The sequence below is a fragment of the Mirounga angustirostris genome, unplaced genomic scaffold (genome assembly GCF_029215605.1).
Source record: "Mirounga angustirostris isolate CCGP_5_RB_7025 unplaced genomic scaffold, mMirAng1.0.hap1 SCAF_7, whole genome shotgun sequence".
NCBI classification, from domain to species: Eukaryota; Metazoa; Chordata; class Mammalia; order Carnivora; family Phocidae; genus Mirounga; species Mirounga angustirostris.
In genome coordinates, this window is record NW_026991715.1 from 57,241,960 (window position 1) to 57,268,649 (window position 26,690).

General features: G+C 38.6%; 1 protein-coding gene across 7 annotated transcripts in view; it reads right to left on the reverse strand.

Annotated features, from left to right (window-relative positions):
• Positions 1-26,690, reverse strand: part of CERT1 (ceramide transporter 1) — a 147,199-nt gene that overhangs the window by 21,528 nt on the left and 98,981 nt on the right. For 3 of the 7 annotated variants that reach the window (XM_064596251.1, XM_064596250.1, XM_064596249.1), the window contains 6 exons: positions 25,652-25,784; positions 24,624-24,694; positions 21,699-21,827; positions 21,045-21,174; positions 19,772-19,926; positions 11,080-16,215 (listed from right to left, as the gene is read on the reverse strand). In XM_064596251.1, the coding sequence (XP_064452321.1) occupies positions 19,781-19,926; positions 21,045-21,174; positions 21,699-21,827; positions 24,624-24,694; positions 25,652-25,784 (609 nt within the window). In that variant the 3' untranslated portion in view covers positions 11,080-16,215; positions 19,772-19,780. Of the gene's footprint in view, positions 1-398; positions 1,551-11,079; positions 16,216-19,771; positions 19,927-21,044; positions 21,175-21,698; positions 21,828-24,623; positions 24,695-25,651; positions 25,785-26,690 lie in introns of those variants that run through there. The other 4 variants (XM_045896599.3, XM_045896593.3, XR_010413102.1 and 1 more) reach the window with 3 other exon arrangements.

Genomic DNA, 26,690 nt, shown 5'->3' on the forward strand with positions numbered 1-26,690 from the left:
CTTTGCTGTTGTATGTAAAGTTTAAATTGCTTCTGTTGTGACTTTCAGCCAGTGACTTCTTATTTATCTGAACTTTTCATGGAAGTGGCAGTGAAGTGTGAGTCTTCATTCTGGTGACTGTAACCAATATTGTCTTGCTAAATTAATGTTTTGTACAATTACTAAATTGTATACATTTTGTTACACTTTTTGCTCAGTTCCAGTAAATTATGAAAAGGAAGTTAATGCTGTTCAGTGTAAGCAGTAACCTTTTTTTTGTTGTTTGGATTAACCCTTGGCCTGAGGCCCAGGAAGCTTGAAATCAAGTCTGGCCAGAGTGGTAATCTAATAACTCTTGCTAAGTGTCCTGTGACCATTTATCATTTTCCGTCATATGCTCCAATTCCTACAACATGAATGGCAGGCTAGTGTTGTATGTATATTAAAATAACTTTTTTTATACGTAAGAGAATTTGATTAGTTCAGCTTTATCTCATCTCAGCTGGACTACTTTTGGATTTGGGGGCATGAGGGTTGGTTGAGAGGAGGAGGGCATACAGACCGGGCAGCCAAAACCAAATGGCTGTTTGTTGGACATCGAAGCTGCCTCAGCTTCCGTGGGGAGTAAATCTTAGCACAGCTGGAGCTGGCCTCTTTAAAGGCTGACTGCCTCCGCTATAGTTAGAAGTGAAAAGTGTGTGTGAACCACTTAAGAACCAAGACCCAGACACTAGAACATCAGTTTGAATTTTTCTCCTGAAATGACATGTGATCACGTGTACGGTCAGCCCCTTCCAGAGCGGAGCACGCTGGACAGGTGACAGTGGAGAGTTTGCATGCCCTTTTCTGCTTGGGGGATCTGATGAGCAGTGGGGCGCATAGGACAGGACAGGATTTTTCTTCATCTTAGGAGAGGACAGAGAATTACATGGAAAGGAACGTCTCATGTTAAAGGGTCTGAGTTAAACAAGAGGACACAGAACAGCAAAACATCAGTACAAACCCACTGTGTACGTAAGGTTGAAATAAAGAGTGGTAAACTCATTACAGAACTGTTTTTAAAGACTAATGTCTTTCAGAAAGTATCTGCTATGGATAAGACTTGAATTTATTAACTTTACCCAGTTAGTAAAAATAATTAACGAATAACCTCTACACTGGAAGCTGAGAGGATCGCAAATGATTTAGTTTACAATTCTATTTTAACAGATTACTTTTTCATCGTGATGCACATGGAAGCTGCCACCCCCTTTTTTTTCTTTTCCTCCTGAGCAGGTGTGAGAGCCACGGACGGAGGCATGCGCACTCTTGTGTCAGGAGGTGGGACGTTTTCAAGCAGCTGCTCCCGAAGGCCACTGTTAGAGCCTTGTGCTAACAGCTGCCCTCAGGAGGCAGAACACAAGAGTGTTTCCATCCAGTGGTTCGCCCACTTGGGTGTGCAGCACACACACCTGGAGGACTTGTCGCAACACAGATTGCTGGGCCCCGCCCGCCGGCTTTTCGTTCTCTTGGTCTGGGCCGGGCCAGGACGTGAGCAGTTACATTAATGTTGCCTGAGGTGCCTGGCATTCCTGTGAATGAGGGTATTAGAAAATTGTTGATTCAGAAGCACACAGTTGGAAAACACCTATGGAGGGACCAAGTACTGGTCAGTAAGACTTAATTAGAATGGATCCTAGAGATTAATTAATCTAGTTAATCTAACAACTAACCTACTACAAAGTGTGCTATTTGGATTTGGTGAGATAGCCCTCCCCCCCCCTCCCAATAAAGTCTCCACATCTCCAGTGTTAGCAGCCTATTCGCCTCACTCTCCTACCCCTTGGTCCCTGCTCTCTCTCCGAAGGGGCCAGGAAAGAGTGGGGGAAAAGGAAAAGAAACAGACAAGTGTATTTTAAAAGAGGTTTGCAACTACCATATCTACTCACTAGCCTCACCTCACTGACCTTGTAGCCCCAAAGTTTGACTTCTTTGTAGTTTAACTTCTGAGGATTGCAGCCCTGGAGCAGGATTACTCACGCAAAAAGGTGATTCGACAGACCATTCTAGCTGGTGAATTCTGAAGCCAGTTGTCAGCAAGCATAAAGGGAGAAGGGCCTTGTGCCAGGTGCCAACACAGAGTACCTCATATGTTTTGTTGAGGCAACTCTTAGCAAGAAAGCACGAGGAAGTAATCAAATGAGAAGGGCTGTAGTCACCTACCCTATGTTGATTATGGAATTCCTTTGCTTTCCTGTCACTTGAAATTTGAAATGGTCAACAGGGTTTAGTGGATGGGGTGGGGATAGGGGACAGCTGAGGGAGAAATTCTGTCTGAATCTCCATTTTGAAATTATCTGGGATTGCATATGTTAGAAGCGTTGGACACAATAAAGCAAATCCAGAGTACTGTTAGCGTTCAATAGTGTGTGATGGAAGAACCTCCCTTCCCAGCTCGCTCCTACCCCTGAAGCTCACAAAGGAGATAAAACACAGGAACCTCTTCCTCCCTGCCCATTTCACTGTAGCCTCAAAGGGCTCTTAGAGTAAAACCATCAAGTTTCTGGGTTTTTTAAAAAATTTGTTATTGTTACGTTAATCACCATACATTACATCATTAGTTTTAGATGTAGTGTTCCATGATTAATTGTTTGCGTATAACACCCAGTGCTCCATTCAATACGTGCCCTCTTTAATACCCATCACCAGGCTAACCCACCCCCCACCCCCCCTCCCCTCTAGAACCCTCAGTTTGTTTTTCAGAGTCCATCATCTCTCATGGTTCGTCTCCCCCTCCGATTTCCCACCCTTCATCCTTCCCCTCCTGCTATCTTCTTTTTTTTTTCCTTAACATATATTGCATTGTTTCAGAGGTACAGATCTGTGGTTCAACAGTCTTCCACAATTCACAGCACTCACCATAGCACATACCCTCCCCAGTGTCTATCACCCAGCCACCCCATCCCTCCCACCCCCACGACTCTAGCAACCCTCAGTTTGTTTCCTGAGATTAAGAATTCCTCCTATCAGTGAGATCATATGATACATGTCTTTCTCTGGTTGACTTATTTCGCTCAGCATAACACCCTCCAGTTCCACCCATGTTGTTGCAAATGGCAAGATCTCATTCCTTTTGATGGCTGCATAATATTCCATTGTATATATATACGACCTCTTCTTTATCCATTCATCTGTCGATGGACATCTTGGCTCTTTCCACAGTTTGGCTATTGTGGATATTGCTGCTATAAACATCGGGGTGCACATACCCTTTCAGATCCCTACATTTGTATCTTTGGGGTAAATACCCAGTAGTGCAATTGCTGGATCGTATGGCAGCTCTATTTTCAACTTTTTGAGGAACCTCCATACTGTTTTCCAGAGTGGCTGCACCAACTTGCATTCCCACCAACAGTGTAGGAGGGTTCCCCTTTCTCCGCATCCCCGCCAACATCTGTCGTTTCCTGACTTGTTAATTTTAGCCATTCTGACTAGGGTGAGGAGGTATCTCATTGAGGTTTTGATTTGTATTTCCCTGATGCCGAGTGATATTGAGCACTTTTTCGTGTGTCTGTTGGCCATTTGGATGTCTTCTTTGGAAAAATGTCTGTTCATGTCTTCTGCCCATTTCTTGATTGGATTCTTTGTTCTTTGGGTGTTGAGTTTGATAAGTTCTTTATAGATTTTGGATACTAGCCCTTTATCTGATATGTCATTTGCAAATATCTTCTCCCATTCTGTCGGCTATCTTTTGGTTTTGTTGACTGTTTCCTTTGCTGTGCAAAAGCTTTTTATCTTGATGAAGTCCCAATAGTTGATTTTTGCCCTTGCTTCCCTTGCCTTTGGGGATATTTCTAGGAAGAAGTTGCTGCGGCTGAGGTCGAAGAGGTTGCTGCCTGTGTTCTCCTTTAGGATTTGGATGGACTCCTGTCTCACCTTGAGGTCTTTCAACCATTTGGAGTCTATTTTTGTGTGTGGTGTAAGGAAATGGTCCAGTTTCATTCTTCTGCATGTAGCTGTCCAATTTTCCCAACACCATTTGTTGAAGAGACTGTCTTTTTTCCATTGGACATTCTTTCCTGCTTTGTCAAAGATGAGTTGACCATAGAGTTGAGGGTCCATTTCTGGGCTCTCTATTCTGTTCCATTGATCTATGTGTCTGTTTTTGTGCCAGTACCATACTGTCTTGATGATGACAGCTTTGTAATAGAGCTGGAAGTCCAGAATTGTGATGTCGCCAGCTTTGCTTTTCTTTTTCAACATTCCTCTGGCTGTTCAGGGTCTTTTCTGCTTCCATACAAATTTTAGGATTATTTGTCCCATTTCTTTGAAAAAAGTGGATGGTATTTTGATGGGGATTGCACTGAATGTGTAGATTGCTCTAGGTAGCATTGACATCTTCACAATATTTGTTCTCCCAATCCATGAGCATGGAACGTTTTTCCATTCTTTGTGTCTTCCTCAATTTCTTTCATGAGTATTTTATAGTTTTCTGAGTACAGATCCTTTGCCTCTTTTGTTAGATTTATTCCTAGGTATCATGGTTTTGGGTACACTGTAAATGGGATCGACTGCTTAATTTCTCTTCCTTCTGTCTTGTTGTTGGTGTATAGGAATGCCACTGATTTCTGTACTTTGATTTTATATCCTGCCACTTTACTGAATTCCTGTATGAGTTCTAGCAGTTTTGGGGTGGAGTCTTTGGGGTTTTCCACATAAAGTATCATATCATCTGCAAAGAGTGAACGTTTGACTTCTTTGCCGATTTGGATGCCTTTTATTTCTTTTTGTTGTCTGATTGCTGTGGCTAGGATTTCTAATACTATGTTGAATAGCAATGGTGATAGTGGACATCCCTGCCGTGTTCCTGACCTTAGGGAGAAAGCTCTCAGTTTTTCCCCATTGAGAATGATATTTGCTGTAGGTTTTTCATAGATGGCTTTTATGATATTGAGGTATAGTACCCTCTATCCCTATACTCTGAAGAGTTTTGATCAAGAAAGGATGCTGTACTTTGTCAAATGCTTTTTCTGCATCTATTGAGAGGATCATATGATTCTTGTTCTTTCTTTTGTTTATTGTATCACGTTGATTGATTTGCAGATGTTGAACCAACCTTGCAGCCCAGGGATAAATCCCACTTGGTCCTGGTGAATAATCCTTTTAATGTACTGTTGGATCCTATTGACTAGTATTTTGGTGAGAATTTTTGCATCCATGTTCATCAAGGATATTGGTCTCTAATTCTCCTTTTTGATGGGGTCTTTGTCTGGTTTTGGGATCAAGGTAATGCTGGCCTCATAAAACGAGTTTGGAAGTTTTCCTTCCATTTCTATTTTTTGGAACAGTTTCAGAAGAATAGGTATTAATTCTTCTTTAAATGTTTGGTAGAATTCCCCTGGGAAGCCATCTGGCCCTGGGCTTTTGTTTTTTGGGAGATTTTTGATGACTGCTTCAATTTCCTTAGTGGTTATAGGTCTGTTCAGGTTTTCTATTTTTTCCTGGTTCAGTTTTGGTAGTTGATACATCTCTAGGAATGCATCCATTTCTTCCAGGTTATCTAATTTGCTGGCATAGAGTTGCTCATAGTATGTTCTTATAATTGTTTGTATTTCTTTGGTGTTGGTTGTGATCTCTCCGCTTTCATTCATGAGTTTGTTGATTTGGGTCATTTTTCTTTTTGATAAGTCTGGCCAGGGGTTTATCAATCTTGTTAATTTTTTCAAAGAACCAGCTCCTAGTTTCGTTGATCTGTTCTACTGTTCTTTTGGTTTCTATTTCATTGATTTCTGCTCTGATCTTTATTATTTGTCTTCTCCTGCTGGGTTTAGACTTTATTTGCTGTTCTCTCTCCAGCTCCTTTAGGTGTAGGGTTAGGTTGTGTACTTGAGACCTTTCTTGTTTCTTGAGAAAGGCTTGTATTGCTATATACGTTCCTCTTAGGACTGCCTTTGCTGCATCCCCAAGATTTTGAACAGTTGTGTTTTCATTTTCATTGGTTTCCATGAATTCTTAAAATTCTTTAATTTCGTGGTTGACCCATTCATTCTTTAGTAGGATGCTCTCTAGCCTCTATGTATTTGAGTTCTTTCCAACTTTCCTCTTGTGATTGAGTTCTAGTTTCAAAGCATTGTGGTCTGAAAATAGGCAGGGAATGATCCCAATCTTTTGGTACCGGTTGAGACCTGATTTGTGACCTAGGATGTGATCTATTCTGGAGAACGTTCCATGGGCACTAGAGAATAATGTGTATTCTGTTGCTTTGGGATGGAATGTTCTGAATATGTCTGTGAAGTCCATTTGGTCCAGTGTGTCATTTAAAGTCCTTATTTCCTTGTTGATCTTTTGCTTAGATGATCTGTCCATTTCAGTGAGGGGGATCTTAAAGTCCCCACTATTATTGTATTGTTGTCGATGTGTTTCTTTGCTTTTGTTATTAATTGCCTTACATAATTGGCTGCTCCCATGTTAGGGGCATAGATATTTACAATTGTTAGATCTTCTTGTTGGATAGACCCTTTAAATAGGATATAGTGTCCTTCCTCATCTCTTATTACTGTCTTTGGTTTAAAATCTAATTTGTCTGATATAAGGATTGCCACCCCATCTTTCTTTTGGTGTCCATTAGCATGGTAAATGGTTTTCCACCCCCTCACTTTCAATCTGGGGGTGTCTTTGGGTCTAAAATGAGTCTCTTGCAGACAGCATATCGATGGGTCTTGTTTTTTAACCAATCTGATAGCCTGTGTCTTTTGATTGGGGCATTGAGCCCATTTACATTCAGGGTAACTACTGAAAGATGAATTTAGTGCCATTGTATTGCCTGTAAGGTGACTGTTACTGCATATTGTCTGTGTTCCTTCCTGGTCTATGTTGGTTTTAGGCTCTCTCTTTGCTTAGAGGACCCCTTTCAAGATTTCTTGTAGGGCTGGTTTCGTGTTTGCAAATTCCTTTAGTTTTTGTTTGTCCTGGAAGCTTTTTATCTCTCCTTCTATTTTCAATGACAGCCTAGCTGGATATAGTATTCTTGGCTGCATATTTTTCTCATTTAGTGCTCTGAATATATCGTGCCAGTCCTTTCTGGCCTGCCAGGTCTCTGTGGATAGGTCTGTTGCCAATCTAATGTTTCTACCATTGTAGGTTACAGATCTCTTTTCCCAAGCTGCTTTCAGGATTTTCTCTGTCTGTGAGACTCGTAAGTTTTATGACTGTATGTTGGGATGTTGACCTATTTTTATTGATTTTGAGAGGGGTTCTCTGTGCCTCCTGGATTTTGATGCTGGTTTCCTTCCCCAAATTAGAGAAGTTCTCTGCTATAATTTGCTCCAATATACCTTCTGCCCCTCTCTTTCATCTTCTTCTGGGATCCCAATTATTCTAATGTTGTTTCGTCTTACGGTATCGCTTATCTCTCGAATTCTGCCCTCGTGATCCAGTAGTTGTTTATCTTTTTCCCAGCTTATTTTCCATCATTTGGTCTTCTATATCACAAAACCATCAAGTTTTAATGATTGTCTGCCTTAGTCTTTTTTTTTTTAAAGATTTTATTTATTTGACAGAGAGAGACACAGTGAGAGAGGGAACACAAGCAGAGGAAGTGGGAGAGGGAGAAGCAGGCTTCCCCCAAGCAGGGAGCCCGATGCGGGGCTCAATTCCGGGACCCCGGGATCATGACCTGAGCCGAAGGCAGACACTTAACGACTGAGCCACCCAGGCGCCCCATGCCTTAGTCTTTTCTGATCTAGGGTATATATAACCTGTGAGAATTCCACCTCATTCTTAAACCTTTATTGCTCATAAGAAATAAATACACTCAGATCTGTATGGAGCAGCCCACTCACCTCTGGCCATCTGGATGCTCTCACCCACACTACAATCCTTGGTAAGTAGCAAAAGCTTAAAGTTGGCTTGCTGGATAATTGTAATTTTAAATGGAAAGCTCTTGGGGAAAGGCCCATCTTTTAACTTATTTAGGACAGTGCCTACCTAGGCCAGTAGATTACACACCTTGAACACCATCAAAAATAATTCTGGACACATATCTCCAATAAATGTGTATTTCTTGATTACATTGAATTATGTCCATTGCCAAACAAAGAACTAAAATGATAAAAATATATACAAATAAAAACTGGAGATCTTTTCTGTATTCCAGTGGTAAATTCTGCCCACATTTCCCTCTAGACTGAATGGAGGTCTCTTGAAGACAGGGATGGGACCATGCCTTCTCTTGTTACCTTAGTGCAGTACCTTACATTTAAAGGTCCTCAATGCTATTGAATGGCTGACACAGTAAGTATAATCAAGACTGATTTCAAAGAGAAAATAGTCATTCACAGGGGAAGAGGACAGCAGTGTGGAGGGAGATGGGAATTCAGAGACCTCCATTCCAGCCGTGGCTCTGGTGCTAACTACTTGAGAGACCTTAGGTTATTTGCTTCATGTCTCTTTCTCTTTTTATTTATGAAATGAGACAATGGCATTAGTGGTTTCTAAGGCCTTATGTAGCTCTACATATTCTATGAAACGCTGTATTTAGGCTCTTCTGTATAAACAGAATCATTCTATTACCCAGAGATGGAAACAGGAGGTATTTTGTCAGTGGCTGTGGAATGGATCTCACGTCTGTCTACTTTAGGGAACAGCCCAGTACCTTCTACAGGATACCACGGGGGTTGTGGGCAGTGGCAGCTTAGCCAGTGGCCTCCCTTTTCATGAGGGCTCAGCAGCTGCTCAGCTAGACCCCTCTGGACTGCCACACCGGCTCTGCGATGCTACCGTCCCTGGCTGTGAGAGCTGCATGGCTTCCTAAAGTTTACATCCCAGGGGAAAAGATGATAGTGGTGTCCCTCTTCCTGGGTCTCCTCCTTTTGTATGTGACATACCCTTCTTGGCAGCTTTACCCCATCCTCCATTTATCCCCCGTTTTCAAATACATACCTTTGGTTGAAGTTAAAAACCCTCTGCCCCTCTCAGCTCCATTGACTATGTTTTACAACCTATCCATCTCTTCTTTTTCAGTACCTATTTATTGCCTCAAACATACATTCTATTGAAACTGCTGATTTTAGGGTGGTGGTGGGGAGGCTGTGTTCTTAGGCTTACAAGCCAGTGGGGCTAAGCTGGAATCTAGCTTATTAGCACAGCTGTTAGACTAATACAACCTCACAGTAGTTCCAGAATCCAACTCTGGAGGAAGAAAAGCACAACAGAACTGAAGAGGGAGAGTTGAGGGGCTGGTATAATTAAGGTCAGAAATTAGAACCCCGAAGTAGGTTTTGAATGTTGACTGAAGGGAGGAGAGAGAAGTTCCTTAGAAGGTAACTTGCTTCTGACTGCTGACAGACATGGAGGAAATCCACCTGACTGGGGTGATGGATTTGTAGAGGGGACCAAGGCGAGTCAGGCTGGCAAGGCAGACAAGGTGCGGCCAAACTCTTACAAGTAACTTTGGTATCAGACTGAAGTCAGGGAGTGTGGACTCTGTTCTAGAGACAGCAGCACTGGCAAAACATTTAAAAGCAAGAGGCATTAGGTATTACAGGATAATTTGACAGTGGCAGAGGAAAGAACTGATCGTAGGAGAAAGGCAAAGACATCACTGAGGAGACTCTCTATGCGATTCTCCAGCTTGGAACTCTTTCCCATTCAGCTGCTACTTCATAAACATGGGACTGCCTGCCTTCTCCAGTTTGAAGTACAATGCTAGCACTTCCATTTCTCCAGTTTTGAAAACTCGTTATTTCCCCTCCCCATTTCTGACATTGGCATGAGAATTATTTACAAGGAAAAATGACATTAGCAGTCGACTTAATTCCACATCCAAACAAAACCAGGCACCAAGCCCCATTGATTTTTCTTAGATGTGTCAAACAGTAATGCTCAAAAAAGCCCTTCAGTGCTGGTAGAATGAATCAACTCCCAACTATTTCACATAGCCTTAGAGGTTTTCCACGAACTGCCTCTGCCTCCCGTTTTCTCCCTTCCTGGACATACACCTGCACGCAAAACCGTGCACAAGCCAAGTAACTTACAGTTGGGCCCTAAGCCCCCAAATGTTTGCATCTTGTCATTCAGCTCAAAAGACAATACCTAGTAAGTCTGTGGTTGACTAAATAATTCCTGACATTTGCAGAGTGCTTTATTTATTTTTTTAAAGATTTTATTTATTTATTTGACAGAGAGAGACACAGCAAGAGAGGGAACACAAGCAGGGGGATTAGAAGAGGGAGAAGCAGGCTTCCCGCAGAGCAGGGAGCCCGATGCGGGGCTCGATCCCAGGACCCTGGGATCATGACCTGAGCCGAAGGCAGATGCTTAACGACTGAGCCACCCAGGCTCCCTGCAGAGTGCTTTAGATTAAGTTTTCAGAAAGTTCTAAATACATTATCTCACTCTTCCCCAAAGAACCCTGTGACGTAGGTGATTTTGTATTCCTTTATAGAAAAGAAGAGATTCAGACACTGAAATGACTTGGCAAGATCAAAACTGTTTAAGTGAGAGAGCCTGAAAAACTCCGTCTTCCGTCTTCTAAGCCATTCCTTTTTGGTACGTTAAACACATGGAAATCAGAACCTGATAAGAAATTCACTTAAAAATAACAGAAACTCTACCAGATATTAGGAATGAAAAGTGAAAAGTCATAAACCACAAATAATAGCAGTTTTAAATTAAAGTGAATAATTAGACAACTTACCAATTAATTTGGTGCCATCAACATGGACAGAAGTTGGTGGACTTGTTAAAACACAGCAACAACCCATATCCTACCTAACTTGAGAACACAGCTGAGAACCAAGAATCAAAACAACAACAGGAACACTTCTGCATATCTTAAATGTGGCTAAATATATCATTCAATGCACCTTACTCAAATGCTTCTGATTACAAAGCCTATTTCCTCTTAGGATACATTTCTAAGAAGCTTGGTTATGACAAAAACAACATAGGCCAGATGTTCTGTTTATTATATCTCCACTCCTGTAACACTGTGTGGCATGTAGTAGGTGCTCAATAAATATTTGCTCTGGGAATTGTTGCTGAGTGCTGGAGAATTAATGCTATCTATACTGTTTATACACATGGCTAATACGCCTTGGACGTTGACTATATCCTAATGTAGCTGCTGCACACAGACTCCCCTCTGCTGGACCCGCTTTGGCCTCCCAATTCCAAGGAAGAGTACTACGAAAGAACCACAGCGAACTGACCGGAAGGGGATCTACGGCTTGCTTTAGTTGCTACCTCAGTGGTCATTTTGCAGCAGGAGGTGGCTCACACCAACAACGATAGCTGTATGTTGGAGGTTGTCCTTGGATTGAAAACTTCAATAAAAAACCTCCTTGGGCTTGTTGGTGGTTTTTTGGTTTTTTGTTTTTGTTTTTTTAATATAAGAGTTCCCTGTCTTACCCCTCTGAGCTAGAGGACAGGAAGGCAGTTAAGGCATTTAATGATGGTCAAATTTATTAAGATAACATTTATACATCTGGTGGGATTTTACGACACACAGGTATTTGGGATTTTTGTGAAGCCAATAGTGAAGTATGTTAAGACCCATATACCAAAAACGCTAGTCTTCGAGGATGTCAGTTCTTTCTAGTCTGACAAACCCTATACTCTAGATATTAAATACCTAAGGCAGTCAGAATCAGCAGAATCTAATGAAAAGACAAGCCTTCGGAGTCACTCAATGGGCCTGGAACCCTTGGCAGCCCCCTGGTCCCTCACGGCAGAAGAGGGCGGGCCCCACCACCAACTGGCAGCAGCAACCCTGTAAGGGAAGAAGTTCATTGAAAGGCAGGAATGGTGCATGGTACAGACACTGAACGGAGACGTCCTCATTCCGCACCTCAACAATCAAAAAACCTGGGTAAAAAAATCCTGGCTGGACATCTTTTAGGATGTTTAAAGACTGTTAACATTTGTTCTAGTACTAAACTTGAATTCTGTGGAAGAGAGTGAAGAGGCCAGAAAGTACCTTTATATTTGTTTAAGGCTATCCAAAGTATACAGACATGGAAGGTTCATAAACAATTTGTTTTAATGGGTAAACAATGCAAATGCTAACAAAATGAGTCCTGTTGTAATCTAGCTCAAACAATGGCAAAATCTAGAAGATGCCATAAAACCAACTCAATCTGAAGTAGCTAGTTAGAACTATACTTATTTGCACATTATATTTCAGGTCAAGCCTAAGGCAAAAAGTGCCTGTACTTAAAATCACTCTTTAAAAACTACTTACAAGTGTGCCATGAGGACCACATACTATTTGTCAATAAATGTAACACATTAAAAAAAGAAGTCCAATACAACAGCCAGATTTTCTCTCTAGCACCCCACCAGATTAAGTAGTCAGCCTGTGTTTAGAGGTCACGTCCTTTTAAGATGGCATGTATCTTTGAGCACTAGGAGAGAAATATGCTCAGTGCCTTTCAATATAACCCATGGAGGAACTCACTGACTGAGTGAATTGCAAATCCACACTTCCCATCTTGTGGTTGTTCTAGGGCATATATTTCCTAAGTGTAACAAGTGGTGTTGGCCACATTATTTAAATAAATAAATGAGATGATTTATTTATGGCTAAGTACATGTAGTTGAATTATAAGTGTGCACGGCTGGCACTGTGCTTTCATTTTAGAAATACCCAACTGCATATGGCTTTACTTTTTCAGCAATTTGAAAAAATTCTGGACCAGCTTCCTTAGTAAGAAATTCATTTCACACTGTAATCCACTATGCATGTGTGTGTATATATATACATATGTATAAAGACCCACAAAATATGAAATATTCACGTTATGTACTTGATCTATTCCATTCTGTTCTATTTTGTTTAAAAAAAATTTATGTTGTTTTCTTGATCCCTAACTGGGTTACAATCCAGTTTAAAAACTACTGAAGTCGAGTTATTTTAAGCTTTTTTTTTTTTAAAGATTTTATTTATTTATTTGAGAGAGAGAGCACATGAGAGGGGGGAGGGTCAGAGGGAGAAGCAGACTCCCTGCTGAGCAGGGAGTCCGATGCGGGACTCGATCCAGGGACTCCAGGATCATGACCTGAGCCGAAGGCAGTCGCTTAACCAACTGAGCCACCCAGGCGCCCAAGTTATTTTAAGCTCTTAACTACTCAGAATTATGCAGGCAGTATCTTGGGGTTAAGGAAAACAATCAAGCAAATACATTTGTCCATAATATTTTAATACTTTTCCACTTTTAAATACTGGTTTTAATTTTGTGATTGTAACATGGAAGATCCAACTTTATTATTTTTTAAAAACATCATCAGGATCATAAAGCTATTATAGAATAGTTATACTCTACACACTCCCAAGGTACTTTAAAATGATTATGTTTTGAGTTTGTAGATGAACAATGACAGTATTCCAAATACACTGTCTGTACAACTTGGACTAAATACTGGTGAAAGTGTTTAATTGGACAAACAACTGATAAGCTTAAAGATAACCAGCACAATTTCACAAGAGAACCAGCTCAGCCCAACTAAAATTTTAATAGCAGCTGACACTGATGTTTGTACAGGTGTACAAATTAGCCAATGAAACTGAACAAGTGGAAAACCTGTTGCTCCTTTCCCTTATTTTGTATTCTTACGCCTCTCTCCCAGCCATCCCCTCCTTAGTCTGGCTGTCTTTGTGGCGATCCCAAACCAAGAGCTGCTGTGATCAAAATTAGGAGTCCTCATTTCCAAGCGAAACACTGTGCTCTCTTGTCCTGTACAGTGGGCACTCAGGGACAAACCCATCATTACCAATATTTTTCAAGTTTCTATCACAGTACAAAAGAGTGAGTAGAAAAGAGAGTAAAAGGGTATTTTGTTTTGTTTGGGGAAGAGAAGAAATTACTGTGTTTGGGAAAACATCATGTCCATTCAGACAATGACTAGGAATTAGTCATACAGATACAATCCTAGAGGGTCTGAATATTTTTTAGAACGGCTAGTACCTCTCCAAATTTTGACCTCTTTAAAACTCTTTCCGTATTCCCCAACTGATTTCTAAATCTGATCGGATGGGATTAAACTCTAGTGAAGTACCTGTATAGTTATCTAAAGGTAAACATGTCTTTTTCTTCTTTTTTTTAATACAAGTGTTTTTAGTGTAATCATTTCATTTACAGAATTGCAAAAGTGTATCATTAACATTTAGTGCAAATGCAACTAAAGGTAATTAGATTTAGACACTGCTTTGTAAGCTTTCCATACCTTTTTAAAATGAAGCTATCCAATTTAGTTATGAAAAAGTTACTTGTCCGTGTTCATGATAGTTACCAGACATGGCAAACAGAGAAACATTTATAGTGGGCATAGAGAATTTTTTTGAAGATTCCCATCAGTGGCAATGGTGAATAAACCCTCCCCCCCAACCCTCCCATATCCCATCCCAAACCCACAGCTGATTGTAAAATAAAATACACATTTGAGGTATAAACTTTTCTTTTTTAAACATCACAATATAAAATGTTAACTGGTGATGTAGTAAACTCATATGATAATTTGTCTTATTTGCCTTACTAGCATTACCACCATATAGGCACTTTTCCACACAGTCAAATTATGAACAGCGTTTTTCTGTAATAAGGCATATTCCATGCACATCATTTAGAGAAAGGTAAATTAAAAAATAGAAAAGATTTATGGAGCATGAAATCTGCGTGCATGTAATATAAGCATATGTTTTATATGTATTATTTCTCTCTGTACAGAATAATAAATACCACTATATCTGATGCAAGTAATTCACTTCCAGGATTGTGCATATTAAGTGATCAGACTAATCCCATCATTAAATTATCACCTTGCATTCATCATTAAGACTCCATTACCATGTATGAAATATATACAGGACATGTTCCAAGTGACATGACTTTCTGCTTTACAAAATGGGTCTGATTTCTGTGTTTCTACAGAGATGAACAAGTCAGCAAAGCATCTAAAAATGCCTCTGACATATGTAAGCACATTTGTGTATAAACACAATGAAAATTTTGAAGTGGGCAGTCATTTCTACTTCAGTGAGTCCCATTCCTTGCCTCAACTCCATGCTTCAAGGTTTTTCAGAGGCCTAAAACTAAAGAAGGTATTTTACATTTAAGTTCTTACAGCAACTAAGGGAAGAATTTCAGTTTGAATCACATGGAATCCTTTACTGCTTTGCTGAAAATTCTGAGCCAGAGGCAAAGAGGAGCACTGCTCACGTTTTCTATGCACATCTTGCAACAAAGCCTTTAAATGGACCCAAATTAGAAGAGCTAACATGCCTGTTACGAATACCAGAGACACTGAATCAAATGTCAAACCCAGACAGCCTGATTTACCTTAATGAGAAATACCGTGTATCTTCTAACAAATTTCAAGAAAACATGAGCTTGTTTTATCCTTACTATTGTACCAGAAAGTAGTTTATACCCACAACAGTTGTATGTTTCTGTTTGGAGGCAGGCAGAACCAATTGAGGAATTACCACATTGTGTTTGTAAACAAACTGAAAAAAATCTGTAGCACACAGTACACAACTAAAAATACAATAGAAATAGAAAGATACCTGGGGGAAAAAATAAAGCTTTTCACTCTTTCTCCATCAGAACCAAGGTTCTTCATAGGAGTAAGACTATAGAAAAGGCAAAATCACAGGTTACTGACAGCCCTCAGTTATTAAGAGACACTAGGTAACAACATGAATCATTATAGAAATCAGCAGCAATGAATTCTATGATTATACAAAGCAAAAAAGTCAAAAAATTCTGAACACAGATTTAACCATAGGCCTGAAAAAGGAGCCCCATCCAGGTATGTGGTGCACAGAAAACACATGCCCCCACGTGCATTCAACTTTTGTGCTTTTCTTTTGTGCACAAAACCTGATACAAATGAGGATCTTAGGCCGGACCATAGTAAATTAAAAATTCTGAAAAAGTTTCCAAAAATTAAAGCATCAATTCCTAACTGTGATTCAAAGTTGATTTTTCTCTCTTCTAGGAGCAAGCAAATAAAAATATAGCCATATACATGTAATATTACATGTATTTATAGTTATATGCTGAGCGAGGAGATCTAACAGGAGACAGCTAGTGTTAGATGTTCACCTTTGCCATTGCAGTCTTTCTTCATTTTTGTACACAAGGCCAGGGTGTTGGGCCACAGACAAGGCTATAGATCCTATGTTCCAGCTTAGAGCATTCAATTTTGTTTTTTATTTTTTCCTCCAACATGGAATGTCACACAGCCTTGCTTCAGTCACTGCAGGAAAGAAAATAAGTAAAAAATTAAGCAATATATTATTACTAACAGCTACAGGACTACCCAAACAGGTTCCTCCTACCCTCTGAATTCATGGAATGCATAGATCTCTATTAGAAATTTATGCTTTAAAGATTTCCACCTTTAAAAATATAAACTTATTAACCTTACATATTTAAAACTTATCTCATCAGCAAGGAATAGAAGGCCTAAGGAATATTTCGAAAGCTAGAAAAAAAAAAAAGGAAATACGCCACAGATAAATAAGCAAAGAGGGAATCAATCAGAAGTCTCTGGATTTGTAGCCCCCAATCCAGCATTTCTTTCTTCTTAGCCTTCAATAAAAATTATGCTATACAATATCATTTATCAAGAATTTACAAGTTTTGGGTGCCTGGGTGGCTCAGTTGTTTAAGCGACTGCCTTCAGCTCAGGTTATGATCCTGGAGTCCCGGGATCAAGTCCTGCATCGGGCTCCCTGCTCAACGGGGAGTCTGCTTCTCCCTGACTCTCTCCCCTCTCATGCTCTCTATCTCATTCTCTCTCTCACATAAATAAATAAATAAAATCTTTAAAAAAAACCCAACATACTCAGACATTGTCACATAAGTTTTAGAGTTTTGACTATGAGGGGCGCCTGGGTGGCTTAGTCAGTTAAGCGTCTCTCAATTTCGGCTCACGTCATGATCTTAGGGTACTGAAATCAAGCCCCGCATCGGGCTCTGCACTGAGCATGGAGCCTGCTTAAGATTCTCTCCTCCCCCCCCCCACTCTATGCTAGGATCCACTTCATACATACATCTTTTCAAACATTGTGAAACAAATACTACTATAGGTAAACAAAGATTTTTCACCATGTGTTAAGGTTTGAATTTGGTTCTTTGTCAGAAAGCTCAACTGGATTCAAGGCCAGAGCTAACTTTTGGCCAGTGAATCTTTTCAGGTCTCTCTTTACACACACTCACATTCACCCCAAAACAATGCTTCCTCCTTCCTCTGAGATGAATTTCAAGCCCCTCCCCTCCAGGTCCTGTGTGCATATGTATGCGTGTGCACACACAGACACACACTCACACAGCCAATAAAACAATGCCCCAAATCCAACAGTTCTGAGGCAAATATTGTTAAGACTATTAGTATGTATTTTTCAAATGCTTAAGAAAATTCTTCTTTTCGCACGCAGTTGAGAGCATGTTCTAGTTGTAACTGCATTTTCATTTCTTTTGCTTAATACACAGTTATATTTTCTGCCCTGCTTATCAGCAAGGCTCAGGGTAGAGGTGAAGAAGAGAGCAAGCAGATTACAGCTGCACACTTGGTCTTGATTAGAGCAAACAGCATTCTTTAGCCATCTTAATTAAGGCTGTGGGGAGAGACATCCAGCTAAGTCAAGTGACAAGCCTGCTGCCATCACGTGGCATCACGTTTCTGGTTTATTTGAGATAACAGTGCAGAGACAAAACCAGCACATTTCATGTCCAGATCTAGCCGTAACAATTCTAAAGTACAAGATATTCTAAAAATTGCCAGCACATTTATGCAGTGCACTTATGCTTGAAGAAAGAGTCTCTCAAAGCTTAGGCTGTATCCCAAAACACTAAGCATTCAGATGAGACCAGAATCTGTTTAACATTTTCAGGTAAGCTTTCTCCCGGGAAAAGCTAAGTCTCTGCGACATCACTTCAACAACTCTTGTGTTAGTATATGACAATAAATTTAGTCTTTGAGGGTTTTTTTTCCTTTAAGAAAGGCATACCAAAAACAGCATCAGAAATCAGAATTAGTTAAAAATATCAGTCATTATATAATTATTGAATGTATCACTTTTATCTAAAGAAAGTGACTCAAGAATATACATTTCTCAGCCAATAACTTAATACTCAATATAGGAGAGAATGAGAGGACATTCATAAATACTTGTGACTTATGAGTTATACTTTGGTAATCTCTATCAAAAATTTAAATGTTAACACATACTGAGAGTTCACAGCAACAGAATTATACAAATTGTTCTCAAACAGACCAAGAAATGTTCAAACTGAAGAGAAATACAACAACTACATTGACAGAGTATTTTTTACCTACCAAGGTGGAACAATCCAAGTTCTATTTCATACACCGAATGAGAGGGTCCAGGGAAATAGGCACCCCAATACGCTATTGCTGGTGAGACAGTAAGTTACTACAACCTCTATAAGGGGGTGATACCTAAATTATAAATGCACAAACCCCCTAGAGGTGCTGGCAGTGTCATATCTAGTAATTTATTCCACATATCAACTTGCAAGTGGATATAATTATAACACCGTTCTAGCAAACACTGGAAACAACCTCAATGTCTAGCAGTGGTTAGATAAATTATGTGCATCCGTATGCTGGGATACTGTGTAGCCGCAAAAAAATAAGGAGGGAGGTCCATAGTGTTATGCAAAGACCTTTAAAGTAAAGCAAGTGCGAAAACAAGATGCAGAACAGTGTGTTTTCTTAAACAACAACAAAAAAATGCATGTGTGGGAGGAATACACGTGTATTTGCTTGTTCAGGCATAAAAAATTCTCTGAAAACATACTCAAGAAACTAGTAAATCAGTTTTGCTTTTCTGTTTGGGGCTGGAGGGAGGGCAAAACTGGGTGAGTAGGGGACAAGGGATAAATGTCACTGTTTATCTTTTCAGACTATGAACCATGTTAACATAGCTCAGGTCGTTATCCCAGGGTCTTGGGATCGAGTCCCACATTGGGCTCCCTGCTCAGTGGGGAGTCTGCTCCTCCCTCTCCCCCTCCCCCCGTGCTTGCACATGCTCTCTCTCTCTCTCCCCAAATAAATAAATAAAATCTTTATTAAAAATAATAATAAGCATGATCCCAGGGTCCTGGGATTGAGCCCCGCATCGGGCTCCCTGCTCCCTCTCCCACTCCCCCTGCTTGTGTTCCTCTCTCGCTGTGTCTCTGTCAAAAAAATAAATAAAATCTTTAAAAATAATAATAATAATAAACATTCCAGCTCTTTGTGCAAAGACGTTCAGCGCATGTTTGGCAGTCAAAATATGGAACCGATCCAGACATTAATGTGGGACGGGCTAATATATTCTGCAACATTCATATAACAGATTTTAAAGCAATGAGATAGTTTTATATGTCTCATATCTTTATACGCAGTAACAGTCAAGATATATTGTAGGGTAGAAAAAGCAAGCTGCAAACAATAAGTATAGAATAAACACATTTTTAAAAAATAATAATATACGTCACTCACAACATACATACAAAAGTATGGAAGAATAAACAACGAACCTAAAGTAATTTCTGGGAAGGGAAAAATATGGGGAATTTGTCCTTCTGGAATTCTATGGCTCCATAATGTTAAAATCTCTTTGCATAAGCAGATACTATCTAACATAAGCAGGAAAAAAACACATTTTGAAGGCCAAAACTACTACAACTTTGTCTGGGAACATCATAAAACATAGAAACTACTTCCAACAATTAACTAAATTTTAATATCTGCAAGCTTATATTAAAATTTTTAAAAAAGGATAATATATATCTTCCAGTACCTGTTAATACTAGAACAAAATGGGTTTTCCCGCAGTTTTTTCTTGGACGTAAGAAGTAAAACGTTTTAGAAACTTTGGATACTCTCGCTTTGCCACTGCCCTTAACACTGAGGCTGGTGCCCATCCTCCAGGGTTCACTGCAAGATAAAGGAAAACTAAAACCTGTTAAGATACAATTCTCCAAATGTATGCGAAGCACTCATTTTGTTCCTTTGCTTTTAAAAAATTTCTCAAGTTGGAATAGTTAACATCTCTTAAAGTCCTGACCTGACCATTAATTCCTTCGTGCTACCACCAGACAAGAACACACCAAATAAGAAAGCATTTATTACCTGGCTAAAATGTTCCTGGCTCCCCAAATTATATGCAAATATTAATACAGCAACACTTTAGGTTATGTTAGATTTGTCAAACTCTACTATAATCAAACTGTCTCTTTAAATGTAGTAGCAGTTATGTCCCTGTATAAAAGAAGATTTGAGGATTTGATTAAAGGGACTCCAGTGACTCTTGCAGGTCGGAAATGGATGCAGTAAGAAACTTAAGCAGGCAATGATTCAGAAAACAAAAAAGCCTGACAATGAGAAAAAGAACTGTTAATTTCCTTAATCATTATTGCTTATACTCCCAGTTATACATATATTTTATTAGACAAATATATAATAAGATGGTTCTTAAAGCCAAGCATATGTGAAAGTGATCTAGAGATGAAATATTAAAATTTATCTACCCAGCCCCAGTCTCAGAAATTCTGATAGAGTAGTTCTGGGGTGAAATTCAGACATGGGTATTTTCAAGTTGCCTGATAATTTTGATACACATCTCTCCAAATTAAAAATCATTAATCTAAATGATAAAAAACTAAAAAGACATTTAGATCATAGTAAGAAAATCAAGGGGCGCCTGGCTGGCTCCGTTAGAAGAGCATGTGACTCTTGATCTCGGGGTTGTGTGTTGTTGGGTGTAGAGATTACTAAAAATAATAGTAAAGGGGTGCCTGGGTGGCTCAGTCATTAAGTGTCTGCCTTCGGCTCAGGTCATGATCCCAGGGTCCTGGGATCAAGCCCACATCGGGCTCCCTGCTCGGCGGGAGGCCTGCTTCTCCCTCTCCCACTCCCCCTGCTTGTGTTCCCTCTCTTGCTGTGTCTCTCTCTGTCAAATAAATAAATAAAATCTTTAAAAAAAAAAATAGTAAAAAAAAAAAAAAAAGAAAAGAAAAAGGAAAAAGAAAATCTGTATGACCAAGTTGCAAAAAGAACCCCCAAATACATACCATTAGCTACATATGTAATCTTGCATAGGATATTGTCCCTGCTGATCTCCTGGTTCCCCTCTGGTGGGCTTACCAAGGTCTGACAAATCATAGCAATATTTATTTTGGCACGGACACATCGATTGTTCAGCTGCCAAAACAAATAACAGAAACGAAACATCAGTATAGGAGATGCCTAGTATTTTATAATCCCTACTGGTCTAATAGTACATTAGGTTATCCAAAACCACAGCTCATTACCAACCTCTCCAACCAAATCTTATAAGGACCAACAGATGACATGCCAAGCTGCTATGACAGCAGGAATAATTTTCTCCCCTCTTAAGTAGTAGATGGGCCTAAACCGAGGTAGAACCCCAGAGGTTTTGCTAGCAGTTGATCATGGCTTGAGAGAGAACTGTGGAAGCAGCCTTCCACTATCTACCTCTTCAGTTCTGTGTCGTCTAACCTCAGGAGGAAAGGAAAACAGCCCCTGCCGGGTGTTCACAGCCATCACTGCTGCCCTTGGGTAACACACGGGCTATACTGTTCCAAGGAACCAATCAGACATAAAACAAAATCTAAGAAATGTGTGTCGTATGTGCTTATCACTCTTGTTCTGCACTGTTTAGCTTTATACTGTATGACTATACACATTTATACAAGTGCACTTACAGGAGCACTGTCATGATCCACAGAAAAATTACACACTATCCAGGTTTCAGGGTCATTTTCAGTCAAGGCTGGGATCTTTCGAATGGCAGAAAGATATAATACATCTCGCTGAGAAGCAGGCCACACTCTCTGTGGAAGAAGTAAAATATCTTTTGAAAATATAAACCACTTTTAAATTCATATGTAATACAGAACTAACAGAGAAACAAATGTAAAACCAATAAATATCTTAGGCAAAGGTAAAATCTGTCAAATTTTAAATGGAAAGCATCTGAAAGTACCCAGCCAAGAATTATGAACAATGAATTAATGGCTTTGCAGAATAACAGCATCAAAGGAATAATCTATTTTTTAAAAATTTTAAAACTGTGTATGTTTATATGTATATATGTTATAAATGTATACATGTTTATATATAACAAAATTTTTGCCATTTAAAGCATTTTTAAGTGTACAATTCAGTGACATTACATTCATAATATTATGTAAACATCACCACTATTTCCAAAATTTTTTATCATCCCGAATAGAAACTTTGTACTCAGCAAACAATTAGTTCCCCATTTCCCCCTCCCCAAGTCCCTGGTAATGTTCTGCTTCTAAGTACAGTATTAAACCTCTGTTTAAAGTGTTCAGAGACTTAAAAGCTAAGATTTCAGGGTAAGAAGACTCTCCTTTTTATACCACAATCACATCTGAAGAATACCAAATCAATTAGATTGAATCTTTCAACTTTATGGTATGTAAGGAAACATATCATGTTGAAATGATATGGCAACAAGGGCTATGAAAAGTGAGACTATGTACTTTTAATGAGAGAAAATATGTGCAATGCCTTTCCTAATTGTTGAGTATAATAAATAGCCAACAACAGTGTCAATACAACACAAATCATTCGGAAAGTGAAATGGTTCATGTTTTAAAGATGCTAAATTTCAAAAATAGAAGAAAGCAGGCTGAGCAAATCTATGTGAAGCCAAAAATAAAGGAAAATTTGGCTGTGTTAGAACTAATGAATGCAAATCCACAAGGATGACAGAAAGATGAAAATTTAAAGAATGAGAATGACTTAAGTATCAGGAGAAAAGTAGCCCTCTTCAAGATGAGATTATAAAATAAGCCAAATTTAAAGGGAAAGTTGTATAGCATTACTGAATTTTGTTGAAAAAAAATTATGCCAGGACAATTTGTTTGAATTATTCAAACACTTATAACTCTAACTTAAATTTTATTACATTTAAGTGACATTATTTTAATAGTTTTTAGCTTTATTTTTCAAAAAATGATCGTAATACAACCTATCTAAATCCTTTTTGATGGTTTTTTATGAAGTGAAATACTGTCAGCAGATTGTTTGCCAAGATCAATTATCTTCAGATTGTAAGATTCTTCTGACTCTAAATTATTAGTCATTTCTATTCATTCTAAATTATAAGACAATTAATTGGCATTTTTAACATTTATTGAATTTTAAGTTTCCCTTAATCTGTATGCTGAAGCAGAATCTTCATTGTTACACACTTCTTTTTTAATTGAAGCAAAGTTGACCAATAATTTATTTTTTATACATTTCTTGAGCAGCTACCATGTAAAATCAAGCCCAGCTCAAAATCATTACATACAAGATGCCTCCCATGACAAAACTGAGTTCAAGAAATACAGAACCCACAATATTGTCATATATTCAGCTCAATTAAAAAGCTTTAAATAAAGAAGAGAAAAATGAAGTACCTACTGAATTACTGTATTTCTTATATAACCTACAATATTACGCTGAATGGATCTTTCCAAAATTATAGTTCCTTTTTAAAATTGAATGTTATATTAGTTTCAGGTGTACAACATATTGAATTTGACAATTTTATACATTACTCAGTGCTCACCACAATAAGTGTAGTCACCATCTCTGTTACTGTAACCTTATTACAGTATTACTGACTACATTCCCTATGCTGTACTTTTCATCTCTGTGATTTATTTATTTTATAACCAGAAGTTTGTACCTCTTAATTCCCTTCATTTATTTTGCTCATCTTCCCATGTACCACACCTGTTTATTGTTCTTTACACAATATATTATTTGGCAATTTTCAGGGAACAGAGCAGAATAAGGTAAGAGAAATACTAATTTTTCCATTTTAAACATCTAGAATAGCAGAGGAAGAGATGAAGTAAAAGTGAAATGAAAGGTGAACCAATTTAAATGACAACGTTTCTGTATTCTCTGATATATGACCAATTCCTTAATAGTTATGCTTAGCAATTTTCACTTGCTTTCAGATAATCCACTTAGATGACTTTCATTATCTACCAGTCTTAACATATATTAATAACATACTTTCCATTCCCCTCATTACTATGGTCACAGGAAACTATGATTCACTTTTGTATTTGGTAACGATCACTCATCTCCTATAAATACTAGATGCTACAAAAACATTTAGCAGAGTATCAGTATTTCCTAAACTTTAAGGGCACATAACTAGCTGATGATCTTTATCAAACACACTGTTCCTGGATATTTCTCAGGTTCTTGTCTCAGGTTCTCTTTAAAGAAGCTGATATCCTTTCAAATAGGTGACATTCTTGCATCATTAAAAAAGTCTTTGGATCTTTTATGGCATTTAATTTCCTACCAAATTTTACTTTAGAGAATTTTTTTTTTTTTTTAAAGATTTTATTTATTTATTTGACACAGAGAGACACAGCAAGAGGGAACACAAGCAGGGGGAGGGGGAGAGGGAGAAGCAGGCCTCCCGCAGAGCAGGGAGCCCAATGTGGGGCCCGATCCCAGGACGCTGGGATCATGACCTGAGCCGAAGGCAGATGCCTAACGACTGAGCCACCCAGGCACCCCACTTTAGAGAATTTCTATGTCTCAGTTTGAACTACAGTGAAATCCTTTTGGGATGAAGAGATCTTTACCTTGTGCGTTTGATAAATGATGATTGCATTATCAGCTAATGTTTCCACCACATGAAAGTTTTCTATAGTTGCTGAAATGAAGAGAAAACATTAGTAGCCAAAAAGATATATTACCTCTTCCTAGAATGTGATTAACTTCAGTTATACTGATGGACACTGTGTTAACATGAGCAGGATTCTGCCCTATCTTGGCTAAGTCCAAAGGGAAGGGAGTTAATACTTCGTATTAGGGCTACAGACAGTGGCCATGAGACCTGATCACCAGGAAATCTCACTTCTTTGGCCCAATATCTAGCTTCCACAACAAGAAAGCAATTCTAATCACATTGCATTATTCAAAACACAAATTCCTATCTAATACTATGACCGTTTCCTGTAATCTCTAATTTACAGAAGCTGAATAAACTGTTCTATATAAGGCTTAGGTGACTATATTTGTGAAAAAAGAATGTCAAACTGTCATTAATAAACATCTTAAGATGTTCAAAACTACCTGTATTTATGAAATTTGGTGCCTAAGAGGAAACACACACACACACACACACACAAACAACACACACACAACACACATACCCCAAGAATAACTCTAAACAGATCACAGCAGGACTTGTCTAGGGTTTACTAGGGAAACAAAAGAGTCTGGGAAAGTAGATGATAAAACAGAAACCTTTCATTTTAGTCCTGGCCCTTCTACTAATTAGGCTCTGTGGCTTCCGACAAGTCACTTAACCTATCTGAATTTTACTTTTTTACCTACCTATCATGCAGGATTATTGAAGTACTGGATCAAATGCTATAATATAGTTAGAAGCATTTTGTACAGTGTTTTCACTGTACAAGCTCTATTTCACTGTAAAGCTCTATTTAAATGTAAGTTAAAAAAAAAAGTAAATGCAAGCTATTATCAGATTTTCTAGATATTTTCTACACTAACTTTATAAACTGTAGATGAGATGCAAACACTGGGTTTATTCAAAATAAATTCAAAATAATAATTATATTAGAATATATTAATAATGGCAGCTTACTTTCCCAATCATTGCGAACATCAACATTCCAGAAGTAATTGCAGACCTCATGTCCTGTAACACCTTTCACTGCATGGGTAGCTTTCAAAGGATCCAGAACAATTCCGTTTTCTTCTACTTCCCTTCTATATACCTAAAGAGGATATATTTAAAAACCTGTTTAAAAAATAAAAATCAAACTCCTAAAGTACAAACCTGAAAGCAGGATTTTAAGTTTTGCTGCTTTTTAGAATTTCATTTATGAAAATCTCTATTTATGGTACATAAATATTCTGCTAAAAGAAAATTCAAAATCTCAAATTATTGATAACACATAAAAATACTTAAAACTACAAATTTGGGGTAAACTTCAACAATGAAAAACATGCATCTGCAACGAACACCTAATTACATGAGTGGTTAAATTAAGCCTGGTTAGAACAAAATCTCCTTAAGGATACTGATTTAAGGCAGTTTTGTTCAATGCTATATACCCCTCATCTAGAATAGTATCTGAAACACAGCAGGCTCTCAATTATTTGTTGAATGACTCAAAGCTAAAATGGCATGAAGATCTATGCTATCTTGCTTTTTATTTTTAATTTTTTTAGGAAGAGAGAGAGAGAGTGCGCACGTGCAAGCGAGCAAGTGGTGGGGAGGAGCAGAAGGGAGGGAGAGGGAGAGAGAATTTTAAGCAGGCTCCACTCCTAGGGCAGAGCCCAACACAGGGCTTGATCTCACGACCTCGAGATCATGACCTTGACCAAAATCAAGAGTTGGAGGCTTACCTGACTGAGCCTCCCATGAGCCCCTATGCTATATCTTCTTTTATTTTTTTTTATTTTATTATGTTCTGTTAATCACCATACATTACATCATTAGTTTTTGATGTAGTGTTCCATGATTCATTGTTTGCGTATAATACCCAGTGCTCCATTCAATATATCTTCTTTTAAATACTGAAGTTGTGTACCTAAAGTGCTAAGTAAAATTAATTAGCTCAAAATTATAGGTTTGTTACTTTAGGGAGTTTTGTATTAAGTTCTTTTGAGAAATGAGT